The 19,492-nt window shown below is 53.6% G+C and overlaps 7 protein-coding genes across 7 annotated transcripts; 3 read left to right on the forward strand and 4 right to left on the reverse strand.

Moving 5' to 3' along the window:
- Positions 1-3,638: 3,638 nt before the first annotated feature.
- Positions 3,639-5,451, reverse strand: HER10_EVM0011566 (efflux pump antibiotic resistance; the record flags this gene model as incomplete). Its single annotated transcript, XM_035480994.1, has 5 exons — positions 3,639-4,358; positions 4,413-4,848; positions 4,907-5,060; positions 5,105-5,219; positions 5,272-5,451. 5 exons carry the CDS (start codon positions 5,449-5,451, stop codon positions 3,639-3,641), a joined length of 1,605 nt encoding a protein of 534 aa, XP_035325755.1.
- Positions 5,452-5,888: 437 nt separating this feature from the next.
- On the forward strand, positions 5,889-7,638 carry HER10_EVM0004422 (uncharacterized protein; the record flags this gene model as incomplete). The annotated part of the gene is made up of 4 exons (XM_035474070.1): positions 5,889-6,877; positions 6,956-7,093; positions 7,128-7,219; positions 7,256-7,638. 4 exons carry the CDS (start codon positions 5,889-5,891, stop codon positions 7,636-7,638), a joined length of 1,602 nt encoding a protein of 533 aa, XP_035325721.1.
- Positions 7,639-8,060: 422 nt separating this feature from the next.
- On the forward strand, positions 8,061-9,020 carry HER10_EVM0002691 (uncharacterized protein). Its single transcript, XM_035472393.1, has 2 exons — positions 8,061-8,347; positions 8,394-9,020. Exons 1-2 carry the CDS (start codon positions 8,231-8,233, stop codon positions 8,979-8,981), a joined length of 705 nt encoding a protein of 234 aa, XP_035325709.1. The 5' UTR covers positions 8,061-8,230; the 3' UTR covers positions 8,982-9,020.
- A 330-nt stretch (positions 9,021-9,350) lies between these two features.
- Positions 9,351-9,905, forward strand: HER10_EVM0009952 (uncharacterized protein; the record flags this gene model as incomplete). Its single annotated transcript, XM_035479423.1, has 1 exon — positions 9,351-9,905. The coding sequence occupies one exon, from the start codon at positions 9,351-9,353 to the stop codon at positions 9,903-9,905; it is 555 nt and encodes a 184-aa protein (XP_035325745.1).
- Positions 9,906-12,990: 3,085 nt separating this feature from the next.
- HER10_EVM0009351 (cell surface metalloreductase) lies at positions 12,991-13,955 on the reverse strand (the record flags this gene model as incomplete). The annotated part of the gene is made up of 2 exons (XM_035478841.1): positions 12,991-13,701; positions 13,755-13,955. The coding sequence occupies 2 exons, from the start codon at positions 13,953-13,955 to the stop codon at positions 12,991-12,993; spliced, it is 912 nt and encodes a 303-aa protein (XP_035325742.1).
- A 947-nt stretch (positions 13,956-14,902) lies between these two features.
- HER10_EVM0007608 (uncharacterized protein) lies at positions 14,903-15,413 on the reverse strand (the record flags this gene model as incomplete). The annotated part of the gene is made up of 2 exons (XM_035477160.1): positions 14,903-15,010; positions 15,084-15,413. The coding sequence occupies 2 exons, from the start codon at positions 15,411-15,413 to the stop codon at positions 14,903-14,905; spliced, it is 438 nt and encodes a 145-aa protein (XP_035325735.1).
- Positions 15,414-16,494: 1,081 nt separating this feature from the next.
- On the reverse strand, positions 16,495-16,869 carry HER10_EVM0007014 (uncharacterized protein; the record flags this gene model as incomplete). The annotated part of the gene is made up of 1 exon (XM_035476581.1): positions 16,495-16,869. The coding sequence occupies one exon, from the start codon at positions 16,867-16,869 to the stop codon at positions 16,495-16,497; it is 375 nt and encodes a 124-aa protein (XP_035325730.1).
- Positions 16,870-19,492: the final 2,623 nt, after the last annotated feature.

The following is a 19,492-nucleotide window of genomic DNA, read 5'->3' on the forward strand; positions in this document are numbered from 1 at the left end:
GTGACGCATGCGAGTAAAATTGGGACGTATACGCCCCGCAGTTGTTGCATGATTGTGGTAGCTGCAGCATGTTAGTCCACTTCGACACTTTGCGTTTGTTCTTCTTCTGTGAAAAGGCGTGAACCTTGCATTTGTCTATGATGAAAGAATTTGTCTCCGCAGCGGAAAGCATCGCATAAGGAGCACGCGTTTTGCTCCGAGGACCCGAGGACGGCGGCTGCACATGTTATGGCGGCATAAATATCCGAACGTAGTGCAGGATCCGCCTCTGGCTAAGTTTGGAGCGACTCTTCCCCGCGCGTCAGCAGCTGAGGACGCCAAGCATCCACAATCTGCTTTCCGCGACCCAGTCAAAACTACAAGAACCGATTATTTCAGTGCGCGAAACGCCTCTTTGTGAGGTTTGGTGCAGGTTCTTGCCGTCGGAACAGTGACTGCCCGGTTGACGCCGCGATATGGAGAGTAATTAGGCCCCCACTGTCGGATCAGAAGCATAACATACCCGCGAGTCTGGTGGCCACGATGACCACTGGCGATGAGGACATCGACCGTTCGGCCGCCAGCCAGCAGTTCGTCGCAGGAAAAGTCCCAAATCAGCCCGCAGAAGTCAACTTAGATCAGCCGATCTCCGTCACTACCAGAGGCGTACGATTCGACTCTTGTCCCTGTGGCACTGTACGGACGTCGGCGCGGACCTTGTTCCCACTAAGGAAGACAAAACCTGCCGAACAGAGCCATAATGATCTGATTGCAAACTGTGTTGCAAGCAACATATGGACTTGATGTGGCGTGCGAGAGCGCGTGGAGAAGCGAGTTTTGGGACGTATTTGAAGGCGTACAAGCGTACTGTAGCCTTCAACGACAGCGTCTCTCTGCTCGCCGTGAGTCAGCAGCAACGTACAGTGCGACACGCTTTGTATTGGCTGATGATGGGAGAACTCAAGATAACTTTAGGGCAATTGAGCCAAGTACTAAGTGAACAACAGCAGGTGTTCCAGGTGATCATTTGTCATCTTAATTCGCCCAATAGACGCTACATACGATAACTACACGTAACGTTGTAATGCACAGTGTGCACAATATGTTCAAAAAAACAGTCTCAAATACTGCTCGCATCTTGCATCTCGGTTACAGTAGGAGTCCAAGGATCTGCAGTCACGGAATCATGACATCTGAGAAATGTCAGAAATACTCGGCATCGTGCGGGGTGCCTCGCGACTCACATCGAAGCCTGTAGTGTGACTTCGTTTTTGATCTCGTCTGATGTTGCAGACGCTACATAGCAGCACAAATAAGAGGAACAACGTGCCTGCCAGCCCTCCAATTATGCCCAGTTCGATCGGCGTCATCACACTTCTGTTATGGGTAGGGTAGCTTCTAGCGACAGCAGGTTGGACGTTTCCTGCAGGCGCAGTCATCTTTTGTACTCGAGTCGTCACCCACGGGAAGATCGAATCGGCGTTGGCTGGACTACATTGCACCCGAGACCGTAGCAAATTGCTTAGCAACACACGCTTATCCGTGCTTCTGACCTGCTCCTCCGGGCTCTCAAGTGCATACAGCACGAGAAGCTGGACGTGGCTGAGAGAATCCAAAAGCAGACAAGACCACAAACTTCTGGGATAGAGCAGATTCTGACTTTGATCGAGTAAAATAGTAATGTTGCACATTCCACAGATATAAAAGGCAACACAAATCCGAAGCAGGCGCATTCTAACTACTACTATCATCAAGTATCCGCCATGGCGTCTTCGCTCGTCAGGGTCCTGGGCCATCTGGGTGTGTTCTTCAGTGTCCTACGTCACGTCTCGGGAGAGCAGCATGCAGATCGGCTTGCGGAAAGGGAGACGTCTCTCCAACCGCGGGGGTTCCTCGGGTCATGCGTTGATTGGGGTACTGTCGAGAACAGAAGGAATGAGATGGCCGCGTTCTGCAGGACCACAACAGGCGACTGGACATGGTCGGTCCTTGACTTGAACCATTGCATGGTGAATGACGATGGGTCCTTAATGGCGCAAGACGAGTACGTCTTTTCAAGGGGCAATGCTAAGTCATGCTGACGCCTGCTAGGGGATATTTCTTCCGGTCTGCTGGTCCCTGTTTGTCTGATAACACGACGGTATCGTGGGCCAATTATAAATGCAGCACGCAAAACGACGATAGTGACGGGCGTCATGTTGATCACGGGATAGACCTTAGTAAGACGTACAAACTACATTGTCGTCGCACGCGACTGACATGCCTCAGATTTGGTGGTCGGCAATGACAACGGTACTCTGTTCTGTGGGCGCCAAGCCTACAAGGGGGTTGTACACAGCCAAGATCAAATCAGCTGGTCTGATATAGGAGCAATCAAGGTCAGCGACTAATGGTTGGGGCATCTGGAACGCCCCAAGAATTGTCCCGGCGATAGTACTATCGTCCAGGTCATGGTGGAGAGTTCGCTGTTCCGTGATCGTTGGAGAGTGTCGTGAGCCGTGTGAGGATGTAAGAACGGTGGTATGAAGGGCTCTTGGGACTGGATGAAGTTTGTACACAAGGATAAGCAAAGTAATACAGACATTACGCATCCCATGATTTGAGCTTGAATGACATGAAGAGAAGGCATGACGGGCAAAAGCCACGGTCCGGACTGGTGTAGAGATCGTGAAAGCCTGCTGGAAGACCCGTAGCTTCCTTCACGCATGTTTTGCCGGAAATTACTTGCGAGCATCTGGGTACATCGCGTTAGTAAACAGTCTCAATCTTGAAACCTCTTTCATTGTCGGCGATACGTCGGCGTCCAGTAGTGCAGCTGGCGGTATGTAGATTTGAAAAATAGGTCAATCAATGGAGTTGAACTTGAAGGTGCACTACTTCAATTGTTGTCGATGAGACGTCCGACTTCGAGCCTGCACTCGACCACCCGGAAAGTTCATAGAAGTTTAGGTCCTCCAACCCGGCATTTAGCGATGGCAAGTGCTGGCTGTTACATCTCCTTAATGCCTCAGTCCATCTGTAACGGCACGGTCAACGTTTTGGTCGCAGTGCTCTCTGGGTGTCGCCGCACGCCGGGTCGCGGATACCCTGCTCAATCTAGAAGAGGCAAATGCAACCAGCCAAGCAATACAGAACTCGACGGATCTAATGATGCGTTGGTCTGGCGAGCTCCCGCTCGATAGGTTGCCGTTCTGAGACGTTGGAATTTTGCCATTTTATTGGTTCAGCGCATCTGACGCGCTGACTCACTGACCATTTCCTCGACGGCCAATTACATCCATCGTCTACGCAGCAGCGTAAACCTCGTGTGAGATCCGAGACACACTGATGAGAGATGCCCTTTGCTAGGGCTCTACCACAAGCGGAGCTATACAGCAAGTTCCTACTGCAACAGCCGCGGGTACAATACGGGAAAGGCTGATCTCTACGAGCTATGAATGGCAGGGTCGAGGACCTTATATGGCGCCAAACAAGCGCCCAATGTGGATTGAGAAAAAAGTGGAGGCTTGCGATTGATCTTGAAAATGAGAAAAACTCTGGAATCAATTACATTTCGCTAATTACTTCGATGCTGCCTAGATGAATGGATGCTAGCAAGGTAGGCATAGGGTTCTAGGGCTTGATTCACACAACCCCAACCCCAACCCCCTGGACCACGCTCAACTCCCAGAGCCGTGAACACTTCCGTGACCCTTCGCCTGAATGTGCTTCGTGTGCCCAGATCGTAGGCTCCTGTCCAGCGATACTCTCTTGATCAAGAAACTCATCAGAAGCGCCAAACCCGATACGCCGACATACAGTCCGTAGACGCCTCGCAGGCCGTAGACGTACGCATCCACGATCTTGGATCGAAGCGCAGCATCGCCAGCCGTGCTCAACATGGCGTGAACAGCATGAGTACCTCCGTGTGTGCCTGCGGGTGCCATACCATCGGCCTCCAACTTGAGCAGCATGACGTTCTGAAATGTGGAACCGCCGACACCGACTCCGAGTGCCATGCCAAACTGCCGGAGAAAGGCGTACATCGCTGCGGCAATTGCTTCGTCGTCCTTGTTGTCACAGAGGGTTTGCGATGCCATGTTCTGTGCGTTCAGGATGCAGCCATGGCCGAGACCAAGAAGGACGAGCGTCGGCGCCCATACCTTCGTCGGCGTCTCGACGTCCCACAACATCATCAGCCCGGAGGCGATGGTAGCCAGAGTCCAACCAGCCCAGATCGGCCACTGATAGTTGTCGAACACCGTGACGAGTCGACCGGTGAGGATGGATGCCGGCACCAGCGTGAACATGACCGGGAAGAGCGCGACGCCGGTCTGGACCGGAGTAAACCCCTTGACTTCCATAAAGTACAGAGGCACGTAGTAGAGCTGCCCGTACATCTGCGATCGTGATCAGCATGTCATACTACGCGCTTGATGCTCTATCACTCCTACCACAAGGCCTTGGATGGCGCCGCAAGCATACGTCGCGATTGCGCTGGCGGTTTGGAAAAGTCGGCGTTGCAAGAACGGGGACACTGCGAAGCGTGACTCGTAGATCACAGTCAGCACCATGCCGACTGCCCCAAGCAACAAAGGTACGAGAGTGCCGGCGCTGCGCCAACTGTAGCGCAAGCCTCCCCAGGAGATAGCCACCAGCGACAAGGTGGCCGAGCCGATGAACAGAGCGTTTCCCATCCAGTCAACCTTCTTCAAGTTCTCGTACACCTTACCAGTCCGAGAACCAACGTTGACTAGCCAGGGCACAAGAGCAAGCCCTGCCACGCAGAATGGGAACATGATGTAGAAGACCCAGCGCCATGTTGTGTTCTGGGCAATGACGCCGCCCAGTATGGGGCCAACGCAGTTACCCAGCGCCCATGCTGCCTGGCTGGAGATGGATGACGGGGTCAGCGGAAGAGAAAACGAGTCCGGGAGGGGTTCCTCACACCAGGCCGTACCATGTAGGTCGAAGCGGCAGCGGGACAATGTCGGTGAAGATCAGCAGGCACAAGACGATAATGCCAGCACCGCCGACGCCTTGGAGAGACCGTCCAGCCAACATCAAGGCGATGGAGCGTGACATGCAGCACAAGGTCGTGCCTAGAGTAAAGAAAGCGACCGAGATGGTCAGGCATGCCGTCGACCAAACACGCGGCTCAGATCCGCAATGAATAACATTAGCACGGCGTTGGCTAGGAGGTACGCCGTTCCTATCCAAAAGCCGTCGTACGTGCTGAGCTCGAGGTCCGCAACGATAGCCTATGACTGTGAGCATGCGATGGATGGAAAAGCATTCGAGAGCATATCGAACCTGCAAAGAGGTCACAATGACGCAGGCGTCAAGGGCGACCATGAGCGACAACAAGGCGGCCGTCGCCATGATGGCCATGTGGCGTCGTGAAGGCTCCCATTTGTCTTGGCCTTGACTGATCTCTTCATCTCCTAGCTCGCCAGGATGAACGGTCTGCGGATTATGGACGAACGGAGGCATATTCAAAGACAAAAGTAGAGTAGTGTGAAAGAATTACGGGCGAAGAGTGACGAAAACTTATCACTGCGCAAATTTCCGGCTTTGGTTCAGAAGGGCTCTACCTTTATATAGCAAGAAGTGGTGTCAAGGCACCCACTCGGAAAGGGACATCGATGATCGTCGGCAAAGACGCTTCTGAAACCCCGACGTCAGGCCCGTCTACAAGGGATGGCTTGTGGCCATAGCGAGAAGTCAGACCAAAGTCTGTTTGCGTTGCGAACGAATGAGAAAAGCAGCTCCTAACCATGTAAACGGCAACATTTGGAGACCTCGACAGTGCCTCCAGAGCAAGTCTTCGACAGCAAGATATGGAGATAGGTTAGCCTGCGGAAATGTATAAGGCCCAACAGGAGATCTAGACAACTGACCGACGCTTCGTCACGCTATGTATCATCAACATGAACGATCATGAGATCTTCCGTCATCTTGCTACATACCCTTTCACCTCCGCAACATTGAAGATGTTGCAATGCGCTTTGCGGGTCATTCAGAAGCGTTACCCGCTCGCCTCTCTTCAAAATGCAGGGGAGGAAGTCTCAGAATACCCGCCGCAGGAAGCTTTCGAGCAAACAGAAGTGCCACTACATGTCACCGGCGAATGGATCAACTTGATGAAGATTGTGGCCGATTCCATCGACACCCCAGAACAAAGAGTGTCGTTGTCGTTGCGACTTTTCGCTAGAGGCGAGCAAGCAGAGGTCGATATGATTGCGGAGTATCTTCGCTTATTACGGCCGGCTTATCCGTCTTTCCACTTTAGTGATCCAGTAATCTTCACGTCTGACGATACAGAAATAGCTGCGAGGCTCTGCGGGACTCTTGACGCTACCACGCTCATCTCATGCAATTATGATGGGGCGTGGTTCGCGGCCGTTGCTTACGCAGATTGCGTGCAGCTATATGGAGCACAGGCCGAAAGCAGCTCGAAACTGGGGCAACAGGCCCAAACCTTGTTCCCTGGCCGTACGATCTGTTTCTCCGAGCCACTTGTCACGACGCCGGACAAGGACACCGGAGCATTGATGTTATTGAGCTTGCGAATGCTGGCCGGTGGAGGCGTGCCGACAATGTGTGCCGACGCCGCCTCCTTGGAAAATTTGCGAGCACGAATATGCATAGAGCTTTTGACCCAGAACCTGGATGCAAGGGACGCTGATGTTTCCGAGCGGCTTCAGCAAGTGCAACTAGAACACTCTGCCTTTTTCGACGAAGCGTTCATACACGAAGACAATTCGCCGTCGCCAGTCGGCTCCACTTTCACAGCTGACATGGGAAGTGGCATCGGTCCGTCTACGTTCGGTGTCTCTCCCTCGCCATCTCGGCTATTTTCGCCCGTCGGAGAAGGGCCTCCTTCAGCAGGAAGAGGTTCAAGCGAGACTCCTCATACGTCACCCAAATATCCGCACCGTCCAGCGTTGTCTTCGCGTGCGGTTGGTCCCTCTCCGAAGGTGACCAAACTACGTAGCGGCCTTGTTTTTGGCACGAGAATTCATGGAGTTTCACACTCAAAATCACCTCCCATGCCGCCCCCCATGCCAGAGGAATGCAGAGTCATTCTCGGTATGCTCAGCGGGGCCGTGGCCTTTTACCGGAGCTCTCGCCTGTCGGCTGGCAGTGATATGGTCTGCTATCAAGAGCGGCTCCAAGAGCGAGTTCTACCGCCGCTACATGGGTTTGCTGTTCTATGAGAAGATGGTCCGCCTCAGCAGCGATCAAGAGGTTGCCCTACGTCTGAAGACCAGCATCACCAAGCGCGAGCTCGGAGAGATGAGGCGTCACCAGTCGGACTTTCAGATCTGGCACGACATTTGTGATTTGCGCCGCGACTGGGGGCCGGGTCGATTTGTGCTTCTTTGTGCGCTGCCAGAGAGCTTCCAGGTAGGGCGAGGAAGCAGAACGGAGCAGCAAGTGCAGCTCAGAAGAGTCTGTAAACGGCTTAAAGATGACCGCGACCCCCTATCGGGATATCTGGACGCTGCTAAAGAGCTGTGTGCTGCTTTAGTTGGCGTAAAACTCCCATGCGAAAGATTGATGATCGATGATTACCACCTCAAGGCATACCAAGACATGTCGGAGCCGGAGTTTGCTGCTTACATGAGCCTCAGTCCCCGACCAGTCATACCGATATCAAGGTGGGGAGCCCATTAGTACACGCCATATGTTACCTGTAAGACGAGCCAGTAGTGGCGACGAAGGAAACGCGGGATGAGGCGTTCATGAAATCTAGCGTGATCTGCGTTTTGCATGTTCGGTAGCAAGCTTCCTGTGTACTATAGCTCAATTGATTTGTGCGTAGTCTATACGGGTCCAAGATGCGACATGCCATGAATTCCGGGTCCTTCATCTGTCCGTCCGTGTGTTCGGCTGCGTTTAGTGATATGGCGGCTTTCTGAACCGGCTCCACCTCGCCACACGAACAGTAAAGCAAGAAACGACTTTGACAGCATCGCAGTTCGTGCATTGGCACATCCAGAGAGCTCATTGGTGCTTTCTGTAGTTTTCGACGAAACTTACGCAGCAGGACTTCCGAATGTTGGCAGGTCCGCAGAAACCCACAAGCACCTGCGGCAAACACTCCTCACACATGAACATTCACAGACTACTCTGGGCCTCAGCTGCAGAGTGAACTAACATAGTTTTGGTGAGCTCGTACAGTATATATGCGCTCGTTATCTCCAAGTCATGCGGTTCGGCTTCCGTTACTCGTCATCCTTGTTCTTACACCCCTTCCTCTAGTGCCATGATTTCCAAGATCGTCATAGCCCTACATGTTGTCTTGACACTAGTCGTACTCGCAGTAACCGTCAGGACTCTACAGGATGAAGCGAATGAGAAGAAGGGAGTAGTGCAGGTTCTGGTGCGTAACTCATCACGCCGACAACGCGGGACTAACGGCAGCGAAGCTACATGAACAAGCAAAGCGCTTCGTTCAGGTTCCTGACTTGGTCGGGTCCATCGCCACGGCGGTGCAAAGTGCCGCAGCCGGCGTGGTCACTGCCGCGGTCGCATCAGGCGAGTCCTTGGTCGCCGCCAGTCTACCGTCTAGCATATCAGTGGGCACCAAATACGCGTGCGTGGCTTCAGAATGCGCCGCGATTCCTGGCCACGCCTTTCGTCTGATGCAAGACCTGGCCCCGTTTGTCCCTTCGTCCGAGGAGATCGAACAGCTGCAGAAGCTGGTAGATAAATGCCCTAACCTGGAGACCGTTTTGTTCGCCGGGCTCGGCTTGGTTTTGGTGTCGACTACACTGCTACTTGCCGGGCTCAAGTTCAGGCTGCTTCGCTTCGTATCGCTGGGGCTGGACGTTGTCGCCGCCGTCGTCTTCGCGGTGGTCACGGCCTATACGGTCTCTCTCTACAAGACATCTCAGGCTGTGGCAGGCCTGCTTGGAGTCGAAGCGAGCAAGGGAGACGTTTTTGGAGCATCTATCGCAGACTTGACCCTGTGTCTGATTATGACTGCGCTCGCTATCGCGCAGACTGTACTGTAGAAAAGGGATTGAGATGATCGGGGGTTCCGGCGGGTGATGTATGATTTCCCAGTCAAACAGGGCGCTTTTCGCATACAACATCATATAAGAGACGGCGGACAAGGGACGGAAGTAGCCTTCTTGAGCAGAGAGCAAAACAATCAGATTGCATCGACGGCTCAAAGCTCATTTGGACCAAGCTGAGTGCTTCGTATACATAACAGAATGGCCGCATTCCATTCCTGAATAAATTCATCAAATGTAATGTCGCCATCGTAGGACATGATCCCAGCGCCCCAGAAGATATCCTTAGGACCATCGTCCCGCGGCAATTCTCTACACGTCATCTCATCGTTCACAGCCCATTCTCAGGCGTCAGTACGATTATACATGGTCAGCATGAGCGTCCGTGGTGTTGTGTCCCTGAATATCACGATCGTCTTCGTGTCCGGACTGAGCGGGCTGGCGGGCAGACCACTTCATGATATCAGGCAGCTCATGCGCCTCAACACGGACTCTTGTCAGTCGGACGCACCGGATGATCCTCCTATGGTCATCAGCCAGCAGACGTTAGAGGAGACTCTGGCGCGCCTCGGAATCTCTCCTGAAAAGGTGCGATCTAACAGTCGGTCGAGAGGCGGGCTTACGGCTCTCGTCGGCTGCGATGCCGCAGGATCGGCCATGGAAAGTCCCCGCGATGGCAACCACGTCCCCGATCCGGTGTCCCCGAAGGCCACGACAGCCGGACTGCAACTTGTCATCGATCGCATTGCCTCGAGTATCCAGAGACTTGATCACCAGCTCCGTGTTCTGGGCGACGCACAAGAGCGATTGCGAAAGCTGGCGTTGTTGACGACAGAGGAGGTGGATTGGGATGATCCCGTCACACAAATTCGCTCGGAGGAAGCGCTCTTCGACTGTGAATCGGAGGTAGAGGAGGCGTAGATAGAAAGGTTGCTTGGCTACGATTACCACAGAGTTCACCGTACATTAGCCTTGAGGATTGAATCAAAAAGATGTGCGTGTGTGAGTATGCACCAGGGGAGCGCGCCTGCAGAGATATTCACAGAGGGTGAGCTTTTTGAAGCGTTCACGTGCCCAGAACAATGAGAAGAATCAACACCCTCCATCCTCCTCTATGCAGAACTGTCGTCCAGATGACTTGCGGAGTGGTGGCCACAGGGCTAGTCCTTGATCCGTTGCCGGACCTGTCTACGCCTTTACGAATAGTCTGACATGACGCGACCGTGATGGCATCAGATTAGATGGCCCAGCTAGAATGCCGGCGGCCTTCTGGGTGCTCGGTGGTCTTGAAGGGGCTCACGTCTGTATGTGTTTCATTCTACCGATCCATGATCACATAAGTTTGAGTCGTTGAACCAGAAGGATCCAACCTGACCCCGACTGGACACCACCGTCACCCTTGACGAGGAACACATCCGGGTCAGACGTCATCCTTGCCGATGGTCCAATCCGAGCGAAGACTTGAGACGACCTCGTCACTGGTAGCTGTGTCATTTTTTGATATCTCGTCTCAAGCCTCACTTCACAGCTTTTTGGGCAGCTATCGTATCGTCGTGGGAAAGGCAGGCGTGGATCTTGGTGAGCGCGCCTGTGTGCATTTGCCAGTGTTTGTCGAAAAAACACCAGTGCTTGTCGAGAAAGACTATTGTCTTGCTTGTGGGTCCCACGTCCGATCGAATCACCGCCGACAGGTGACAATCTTCTCAGTTCGACGATCGTTGATTGGTGAATGGGTGCTTTCTGAAATGTGGCTTGAGCACTCGAATTTGCGACGGGTAGGTAATGAGCGACCTCAGCTACAGTACGTCCCATTGGTCCCACATCTACTTGGTAGAGGTGACCTTGCTAGTGCAGTCGACCGATCTGACGCAAAATCGCCATACAACGGACAGCGGCAGCTCCAATGGGCCTCTTGCAGCGTTCCCGGCAAGCCAAGAGCGGCTGCAAAGTCTGGTTGCTGATGAGGGGCGAAAAAGCTATCGTCCACTATTCCGTCTCAAGCCCAGCCAAGTCCCCAAAGCGCAAGAACTGTCCACTGCGGACTGAAAAGTCGCAACGAGGTGGGCCTTGCTATTTCCACATTGCGCGCTAGGATACAAACGTCTCGCCCAGGAAAACACAATGACGTTGAGCGGGCGAGGCCTAGAGCGGCAATGAGCGGCGAGTCCAAAACGGAGCTTCTCTTGGCCTGTCCGAAAAGCTTCCCTAGTCCCTCTAAGCTGCACCTATGTCGCTTTTTGCTGTAGCCGGCCATCTCGAAGTTGTTTTTCGGCATCTTCAACGTCTTCTCGGGGGCTGGCTGAAGCCAATTTTGCGGTCGATGGCGAGTGTGTGAAGGGATGTGTTGCTTGAGGATTGAGGGTCAAATTGTTCCGTCGATGACTGGTCTGCGCACCTAGTGTCCCTCTCCGTCTTCATGACCCCCAGCAATCCACTCCTCGAGGGCAGCCATTTGGTGCTGAGTCGAACGACGTTGCAAAAGACGCTTCTGGCTCCTCGAACCACCGTGTTGTCCCCGCAAACTCCGAGGGCAAATGCTACCGCGCCGGCGATGCCCCGCCCATAATAGTCCCATTTCTCTGCACCGCAGCCCAGAAATCAAGGCGTCAGCCCAGATCTAGCCTCCCATTATTGCCGCGACCCGATCCGCCTCCGACCCGCGACCGGCCGCGTCTCGCACAAAGTGAACAGGGAGACAAAGCAACGTCCACGCCGATGCGGCTGTACGCGCTCCGCCTGCCGACTCTACCTCAGTTCCGATGTCAAATTCGATCGTGGAGCGTTGTTTCCCGCAACCGGCGGTCGCGACTTGACTAGGTCTGCTGCCGTGGCTGGTTCTCGAGAGCATCCCAAGCACAGCACCTAAAGTGCGATCATTCCCCTCCCACCCCATATTTTCACGATGCCTTCCGGCCCAAGTCCGACTGTGATGCCTCCATACATTGAGCTGACCCATGTGGCTCCTTTTTAGTCGGCGCTACTGACGGGCACGCGGGCACGGATGGTGGATGCCATCCCAGTCTTGTGCGGTATCCAAATCAGCTAGTCACACTGGGGGCTCTACGTAGGATCACCTCTGAAGACCGAACGTCGCGACGGGAACCATTTCGCGATCGCGCTATGGATATCCACATGTACAGCATGTCTTTTCGCTCGTTTCCATTTTTCTCCCGCATAATTCAATGTATTAGTCAAGCAGCTAGACGAGTCTTGCAACCATTATGGTCTAGAAACCCTCAAACATCCATTACCAGTTAGAAGAAAGACTAGCCAAATACAAAGTGTCAGACATATCAGCCGGCCGGCTGGTAATCAAGCTCCCGCAGCCACACATTGGTTCGGAGATACTGGCGCAAATCTTCTTCTCTGGAACTCGGAAAACAAAGGGTGGTTATCGTCCATCCGGAACCCGCCCGCAAGATCGTAAAGGACGTCCCGCGTTGCATTTGCAGCAGATACTGCGAAACCGGTCAGAAAGCATTCATCATCGAGAACACAGAGCGTACCGAGGACCAACATATCTCCCATGTTTCCAAGTGCGTCGGGCGATGTGCGGCCGAACAAGTTAGACGCTTCGCCCCATAGGCTCGCCGTTAGGTCAGGGCTGCCGACATAAAGCCGCGCTCTTGTGCCAAAATCCTTCACGCGAGTCGGCTCACCGTGTGATCGATTGCTGCCGCCGTGGAGATGCTTGTTGATCAGCCGCTCGGCGTCGGCCGCCCAGGACATGTGTCGGGGCGCACGCAGCAATCTGCTCGTCACTGGCACACTCTGGTAGCAGGGTCTGGAGACCGCCGACAGACATTCCTGTGTCTTTGTGTCCAAGAAGATGGAAATATCGAGGATCTGTTCATGACCAGTCAACCACGTCGATCAACAGGAAAGGCTAGGTCACGATGTACGTACGTAGCCGTTATCTAGCGTGTCGTCATTCAGTATGGGATTCAGGATAGACTCAGCCGCATGCACGATATCTGGTGTAGTCAGTCACAGAGACCGCCTCGTTCTAGCACGTCTTCCTCAACTCACCGAGGTTGGCTACCTGCCAGATAAGGTGGATCTGCCGCGTGCGACCTCTGCAGTGGTTGTATCCGTAGACCAGCTTCTTGAGGTACGGCGCCTGAGCTGCGATTCCATGACCCGTAGCCACCATGAGCACCGCCTCGTAGTCCCACACCGGCACGCTGACGCCGTGCGGGCCGGAAAGAAAGGTCAGCCGTGGCACGGCGCGCTCGTGGGAATACCGAACAAGACTGGAAGTGAACCCTCTGCACGGTTCGATAAAAAGATCGACGATGTCCTGTTCCGCCTCGGCCCACGAGGTCACGACGAAGGGGTGGCTCTCCAACAGGCGGACTCTCGGCATCCACACAAGCAAATACTGGCCCGCCTCGAAGGTAAGTGGCCTTGATAGCTGAATCGAGACGCGCACGGCCCCGGCATCATGATTGATGTAGGCTCTGCCAGACGTTCGTCCCATCGCCTTGTTACGGAACGCCATCAGGCTCATTTGTGAAAAGGTTATCAGCGCCGTCACAGCAAGATAGACGTACAGCCAAAGCCATGAGCGACCGGCCATCGACCGCAGATGGAACGCTAGCCCCACCGCTGCCAGACAAGCAAGCGCTTGGTGGGCTCTCAGACAAAGCTCGTAGATACGGCGTCGGAAAAAGGGGAGAAAGGTCATTGTTGCCGCTGCCACCATGGCGATGGATCCCTGCGAGAGTAAGCCGAAGAAACAAAACGTGCTCATGGAGATGAGTCGGCTACCGCAACCATGAGGAGCTCGCTGGCACCTTCAGAAACTTGGACCGAGAACTTGTCGTCTCCCATAGCGCTGAGGATGTGACCCGCAAGGAGAATTGTGGCGACACGACCCTGCCACCTGTGAAACACCGCGTAGTGCCGGAAAGGTACGGCGAGTATGTCTGCGGTGAAGTCCAAGCAGGGTCCAGAGAACAGGGGAAGCATGTTGAGGAGAGCCAGGTTCCCGGAGCGGGCGAGAAGGGTTGACGGTCGGAAAGTCAGGCAGAACACGTTCACGCCTAGGAGGAGGGTGGGAACGAGCAAGGAAATAGCGTTCCAAGGACCAAGCAGCGAGTGGCGATGAACGAGAAGCCGGTAGACTAGATACTTCTCCAAAAGATGAGCAAGTTTTTTCCGAGCCCGTACTGTGCGAGACAGGACGTTCAAGGAAGCAAGACCAACAATCATGCCCGCAAGACAGATTGCGTAGGAAGCAGTAACCCAGTCCATGAGCGCTTGTGACTAGGAGAGTGGAGGTCCGGGAGGAAAACCAATAGCGGTGATATATGGATAAGTACAGACGAATGATGAACACAGGAAAGGACCGAAGAATCGAAGGACTGAAGTACATAGTCCAGGGAACATTTGCAACGCTATGGAGCATATGAGTGACAGGCATAATTGGCCATCCGTCTTCAGCAGAGCAGGAAACAGCCGGAAGAAGATCATTTTGGCACTGGTGTTGCCCCGGCCCCACATAGATACTCTCGCGGGAAAACCGCAACGCGCGTCAAACTGACGAGACCGAGAAGACACTCGGTATCACGATGTCTTAGAAGCGGGTGCTGCAGGTCTTGGTTAGTTGTCTGGCTCTCTGGCGCGAACCTCAAGCGTAGCTGGCGATACGAACACTTTGCAACTCAGCGACGGACGACGCAGAATCGATCGCGACGAGGAAAGCAAACCCGTCCGAGTCGGGCGCCCAGCGACCGAGGTCGTCGATGCCTGGCGTTTCTTTGCAGTACTTTTGCATGAGGAGTTGAACGACACGGCTGAGAGCCGTGAGATGACGGCGGCTGTGGCCTCTGAGCGGTTGGCAGAGGTGCTGTTCGGCTACACGGTTTCTAACGTCAGATGCCGGAACCCTAAGCCTGTACTGATTGGGAGGTAGGTCAATTACCGATCTTCACCACTCCCGCGTCAGTCATCAGAACGTTCCCTCCATCGATCGAAGTGTGCTCCAAGCCTTCTCCCTCTAAATAGCTGAGACCGTCTACGACCTGGATTGGCGCGGGCGTCAGTCAGATCTTTGATGGCTCAATCGCATCCATCTAGCTCCATTCCTCTGCTTACCTGCCCGACTATGGCACCCAGCTGCGCTTCGTCGGGATATATCGGACATTTTGCCACATGTAATAGACTGATAGCCGTGGCCTCGAAGACGGCGTGGAAAGATGTGGACGTCATGTACGCCTCGATAAACTCGACAATGTTTGGATGGCGAAGCATTTTCAGGTTTTCCAGGATTTGTTTCGACTCCGTGCGGGCCAGTTCACTGATGTGGAACAGTTTTCGATGTCTTGACGCCACTATCAGAGTACCCCCGAGATCGTTGAGCTCGAATTGTGCCTGGTAGTGTTTCCAAGGTGAGCCCTTTTCGACGTGTGATGGGCGATCCGACATGTTGTCGTGTTTCGGGCTATGTAAACCTCTCTCCGGGACCGCGGCCAAAACGCGCTCCTTTTTTTGGTTCTCGGTCTGCTGTGGCAGGTGTCTATCATGTTTTTCTACTGTCGCATGAGCCGCAGGTCTGGCTCTAAGATTCGACGCAGCGGCATTTGAGGCGTTATAACCATTGGAAAAGATGGCGATCTGGGTCTTTCTGTTGGATTTCATCACGTTTGCTTCGATGTGTTCTACAAACGATCGGGCATCTTCGCAAGTATTTGATGGTGTATTAAGTATACCCATGGAGAGCAGATTTTGGCATTGCGCAACGTGCACGGGAACGGTCAAGCTCCGGAATGAGATGTGACTGCTTCACACAGTCGACAGCTGGTTTGGCTCCACGGCGCAGCTTGTAGCTTTGCCCTCAGCCATGTGGGCTGCACGAACAGTTGGCCCAAACGTCATCGCTCATCTGATGATCGCCTATGGTGACCAAGACAGGTGGGTTCAATACATACAGTATGCTAATTGTGCAAAGTCATTTCCAGGATTGAATGCAGGGTTTCGATGTAGGTAGAGCCAAGTTGGGCAGAGCTCAACACTGTGCCGCAGAGAAGACTGACAGAGATGTGGAATTCGGCTGAACGTGTATACAGTATTCCCGGCGAAGCCAATATCCATCGTGTTGTTCGACATCTGAGTGATTTCACATTTGAGTACGGCTAGAAACAGGGCTATACATGTGGTAAATGGCTGTACATCTGCTCTTGCCCGAAGGAAACATGAGACCAATCCTTGGATGAACTGGAAAAGGAAGCTAAAGAAGACCAGCTCCCTACAACGGCTTCCGAGCCAACATTCCGTCTTGCGACGTAGTCCATCTAGTAAATATTGGTAGACGCCGCACAAAACGCAAGATACAACCAGCCACCAGCCGGTGACGGTTGTAGTAGCTATCGACGTTGCAGACCATTGGCCCCCGTGCACAGTATAGATGTTGAGGATGGTAGACAGAAACCCGATGAGCGAGTTGACCAACGTCGGACTACAGCTTTGTGAGTGTCGACGCGCGCGGAACTTCGTCAAGCACGGCGTCCTACATTATGATATGTTGATGCACCCAGACGTAGTTCGCACGCCACTTGAACCACAGCCATGCCAGGCCGATGGATGCAACGCCCGAAAGCACAGAGGCAAGAGCAATCAGACAGTCGTTGACCCAGTATGACACCGTCTGCCCAACCTTGCCCATACTTTCGAGAACTTGCGACCTCTTCAGCGAGGCGAACGTGGAAGGAAACACGATGTAGCCTGCCAACAATAGCCACGAGAAGATCTTTGCCAGCAGAGACCACCACCAGTCTATCTCTTTGTCGTTTTCCAGCAACATCTGATCATATCTAGAGACGGCATAGGTCTTGAAATGCTCCTCGCTATCGTACGCGGGAGGGGTAGCGTCGTCGTCTTTCATGCCCGTCAACTACGGCACGTAATGCCGTGAGAGTGCTGAAGAACAGATCAAAGAAAAGGCGAGGCGAACGATAGAAGTAATAAGGAGCGAAATGAAGCTCCCTTGTTCAGAAGGAAAGGGGAGAGAGAAACGCACGGAGCCTTCATGTGATCCAAAGAAAGAAAGAGAAAAGAATTAAAAAAAGAAAGAAAAAAAAAAACAGAAAGGCGAGCGAAGCGCTTCAAGAGCTCACATGGACTCCGACCTATGCCGCCAGACTTTCTCTCCTACCCAGCCGTTCCAGTCTATCCGAAGTCCGCATAAATTCGGCTTCTTAAATTCGTTCATTGTCGGGTCTTGATGTAGGTGATGCCTCCTCGCAAGTTGGCAACGGCACAGACCGTCGAATCAAACTGCTTTGACGGCCTAGAATGCGGTGCAATTCGCCAGATAGTTTGCTCTTCCCTGCTGGATCCGCAACCGGGCCTTCGTTAGCAGCTCCTCCAGCTGGTCGATCAACTCAACGATGCCATGTACGAGACCGACGATGACCCGCCACAGCTGCCGTGCCGCCCTGAGCTTGCGATAGAGTGCATTGTTCTCCTGCTGCAAGATGTCGGAGACCATATCGTGCTGCTCATCGGCCTGTTTCGTAAGCCTTAACAGCAGATCATCAAGCCCGAAGGTGTCGGAATAGACGCTTGACGTGCGACGAGGTTCCATCATTGTTGTGGCACCTTTCTGGTTTGGTGACGATCTGATTAAGTACTTTGGGGGCGTCCACATTTAGCTTCAGGGCTGCCAGCATTAAGTAGGCTCAGTTGCCATACTCGTGGATATGGAAAGTTCTTTTGCGATTCGATCGCAAAAACCCTACGGCTGCTGCGGTGCGGCTGCTGTGCTGGCAAAACGCAGATTCATCGCTGTTCGAGGGATGCTTCCCAGCTCCAGTCGCCGTCGGCTATTCACACCGTCACTATTCACCAATCACCCGTCTTCGCCCGATTGGCGGACATGTCGTCAGACACCCACCGATTTGAACTGTTCTGTCGGCGGCCTGCTTCCCTACGACTCGTCGCCGGCGTGGCTGAGCGCATCCTTTCAAGAGTCCTGCCCATCGGTAGCGACATATGGAACATCTCCTCAGATTTGGCGGTCTTCCTACGCCGTCTGCTGCTACGGGCTGATATCAGTGGTGCGGTACTCTGTGGTAGTCTCATCTACCTGGAGCGGGGCCTCCAGCGGCCACAGAACTCTCCAATGACGGAGGCGGATCGGCATTTACGCGTCCTGTCGGCCGTCATTCTGGCTCGGAAATATCTAGAAGATGTCACGTACAGAACGTCATTCTGGACCAGCCTCGCGGCCGAAGCATGCTCATTTCATTTTGCAACCGGTGATATCAATGTCGCGGAAAGCAAACTTCTGACGGATATAGCTTGGGACTTGAGTATAGATTACCGGGAGATGCACAGAATGGTAAAGCAGATCCGTGGCTCGAATACTACCCCAGCGCTATTGAGCCACGAGCCCATCTCTACCCAATTCTAGAAGCAGGAGTGACAGCGTGTGACTTGGCTGAACTGAATGCGTCGGGATGTAGAAATCAACTTTACCATCCATGATTCAAGCTGGCTTTTGGCTTATCAATTTGGGTTTCGTCCATAACATCGATGATTCCCTATTGAGTTCCCCCTTCAACATCCACAGGCGAAATGCCGGATGGTCAAGATACGTTAGCGAAATGAAACTTTTCCGTCAAAACGCCCGGTAGATGTTGCAATCACAACGAACGCGGGACCTGCAAAATGATCGTCGTCGAGCAAGAAGACGAAACGACCATATGCTCGGACAGTCCGAAGCGACGAACTAGAAGACAAGTTTCAATTCCTGCTTTTGAGAAGCACCGTGGGCTTCTCCAACGGCGGGAATTGGTCTTTGTGTACCGTACCCTTCCGACGGGAGCAATCAGCTCCCAATGCGCCAGAAACACAGCTTCATTTTTGAGAGCCCGTCTCAGCTGCAACGACGGGGATGTGATTCCCAATGCAGTGTTCAGCCCCTGTTGGAAGGGTCAAAAGCGGTGCAACGGTTTCCACTGCTACAGCCAGAGTTGCGCTGGTCGTCAAAAAAAGAAGTGGATGAGAAAGATACATTATTAACCCCGAGGCACTAGCGCCAGATTCAGCGCAGCGCCAGATCTGGTCGTAGCCAAGAAAAGCCTCAGACGATGAAGGCGGACCCGTCTGAGAAGGTGGAGTGGACGATCACATCAAAAAGATGCTCTACTGGATGGTCCCGCCAGATGTTGGCCGCACCCACTTACGCCCGGGCCGGAAGCCGCCTGCGGAGCCACTTCCGTCTCCTGCTGCTCTGCAACCGACAGTCCAGATCCAGCACCCCGGTCACTCTACATTTTCCTCGCCCCGTCTGGACCTGGTCTAGACCCCGCCCGCCAAAAGGCAACCGCCGGCCGTTTGTTCATCTGGAAGCCGCAAGTATAATGTTTTCCGCCAGCCCCTGCCACAACGCTCACTAAGCGATGGTCCAAGATGCAAGAATAATTGTTTTCCCAAATGCTACAGTATATTGTACTGTACGGTCTGCGTTCAATGGCAGCTAGTTGCCGCAGGAGTTCTGGTGA

Source organism: Colletotrichum scovillei, assembly GCF_011075155.1.
Source record: "Colletotrichum scovillei strain TJNH1 chromosome Unknown Contig00015, whole genome shotgun sequence".
Classification (NCBI taxonomy): domain Eukaryota; kingdom Fungi; phylum Ascomycota; class Sordariomycetes; order Glomerellales; family Glomerellaceae; genus Colletotrichum; species Colletotrichum scovillei.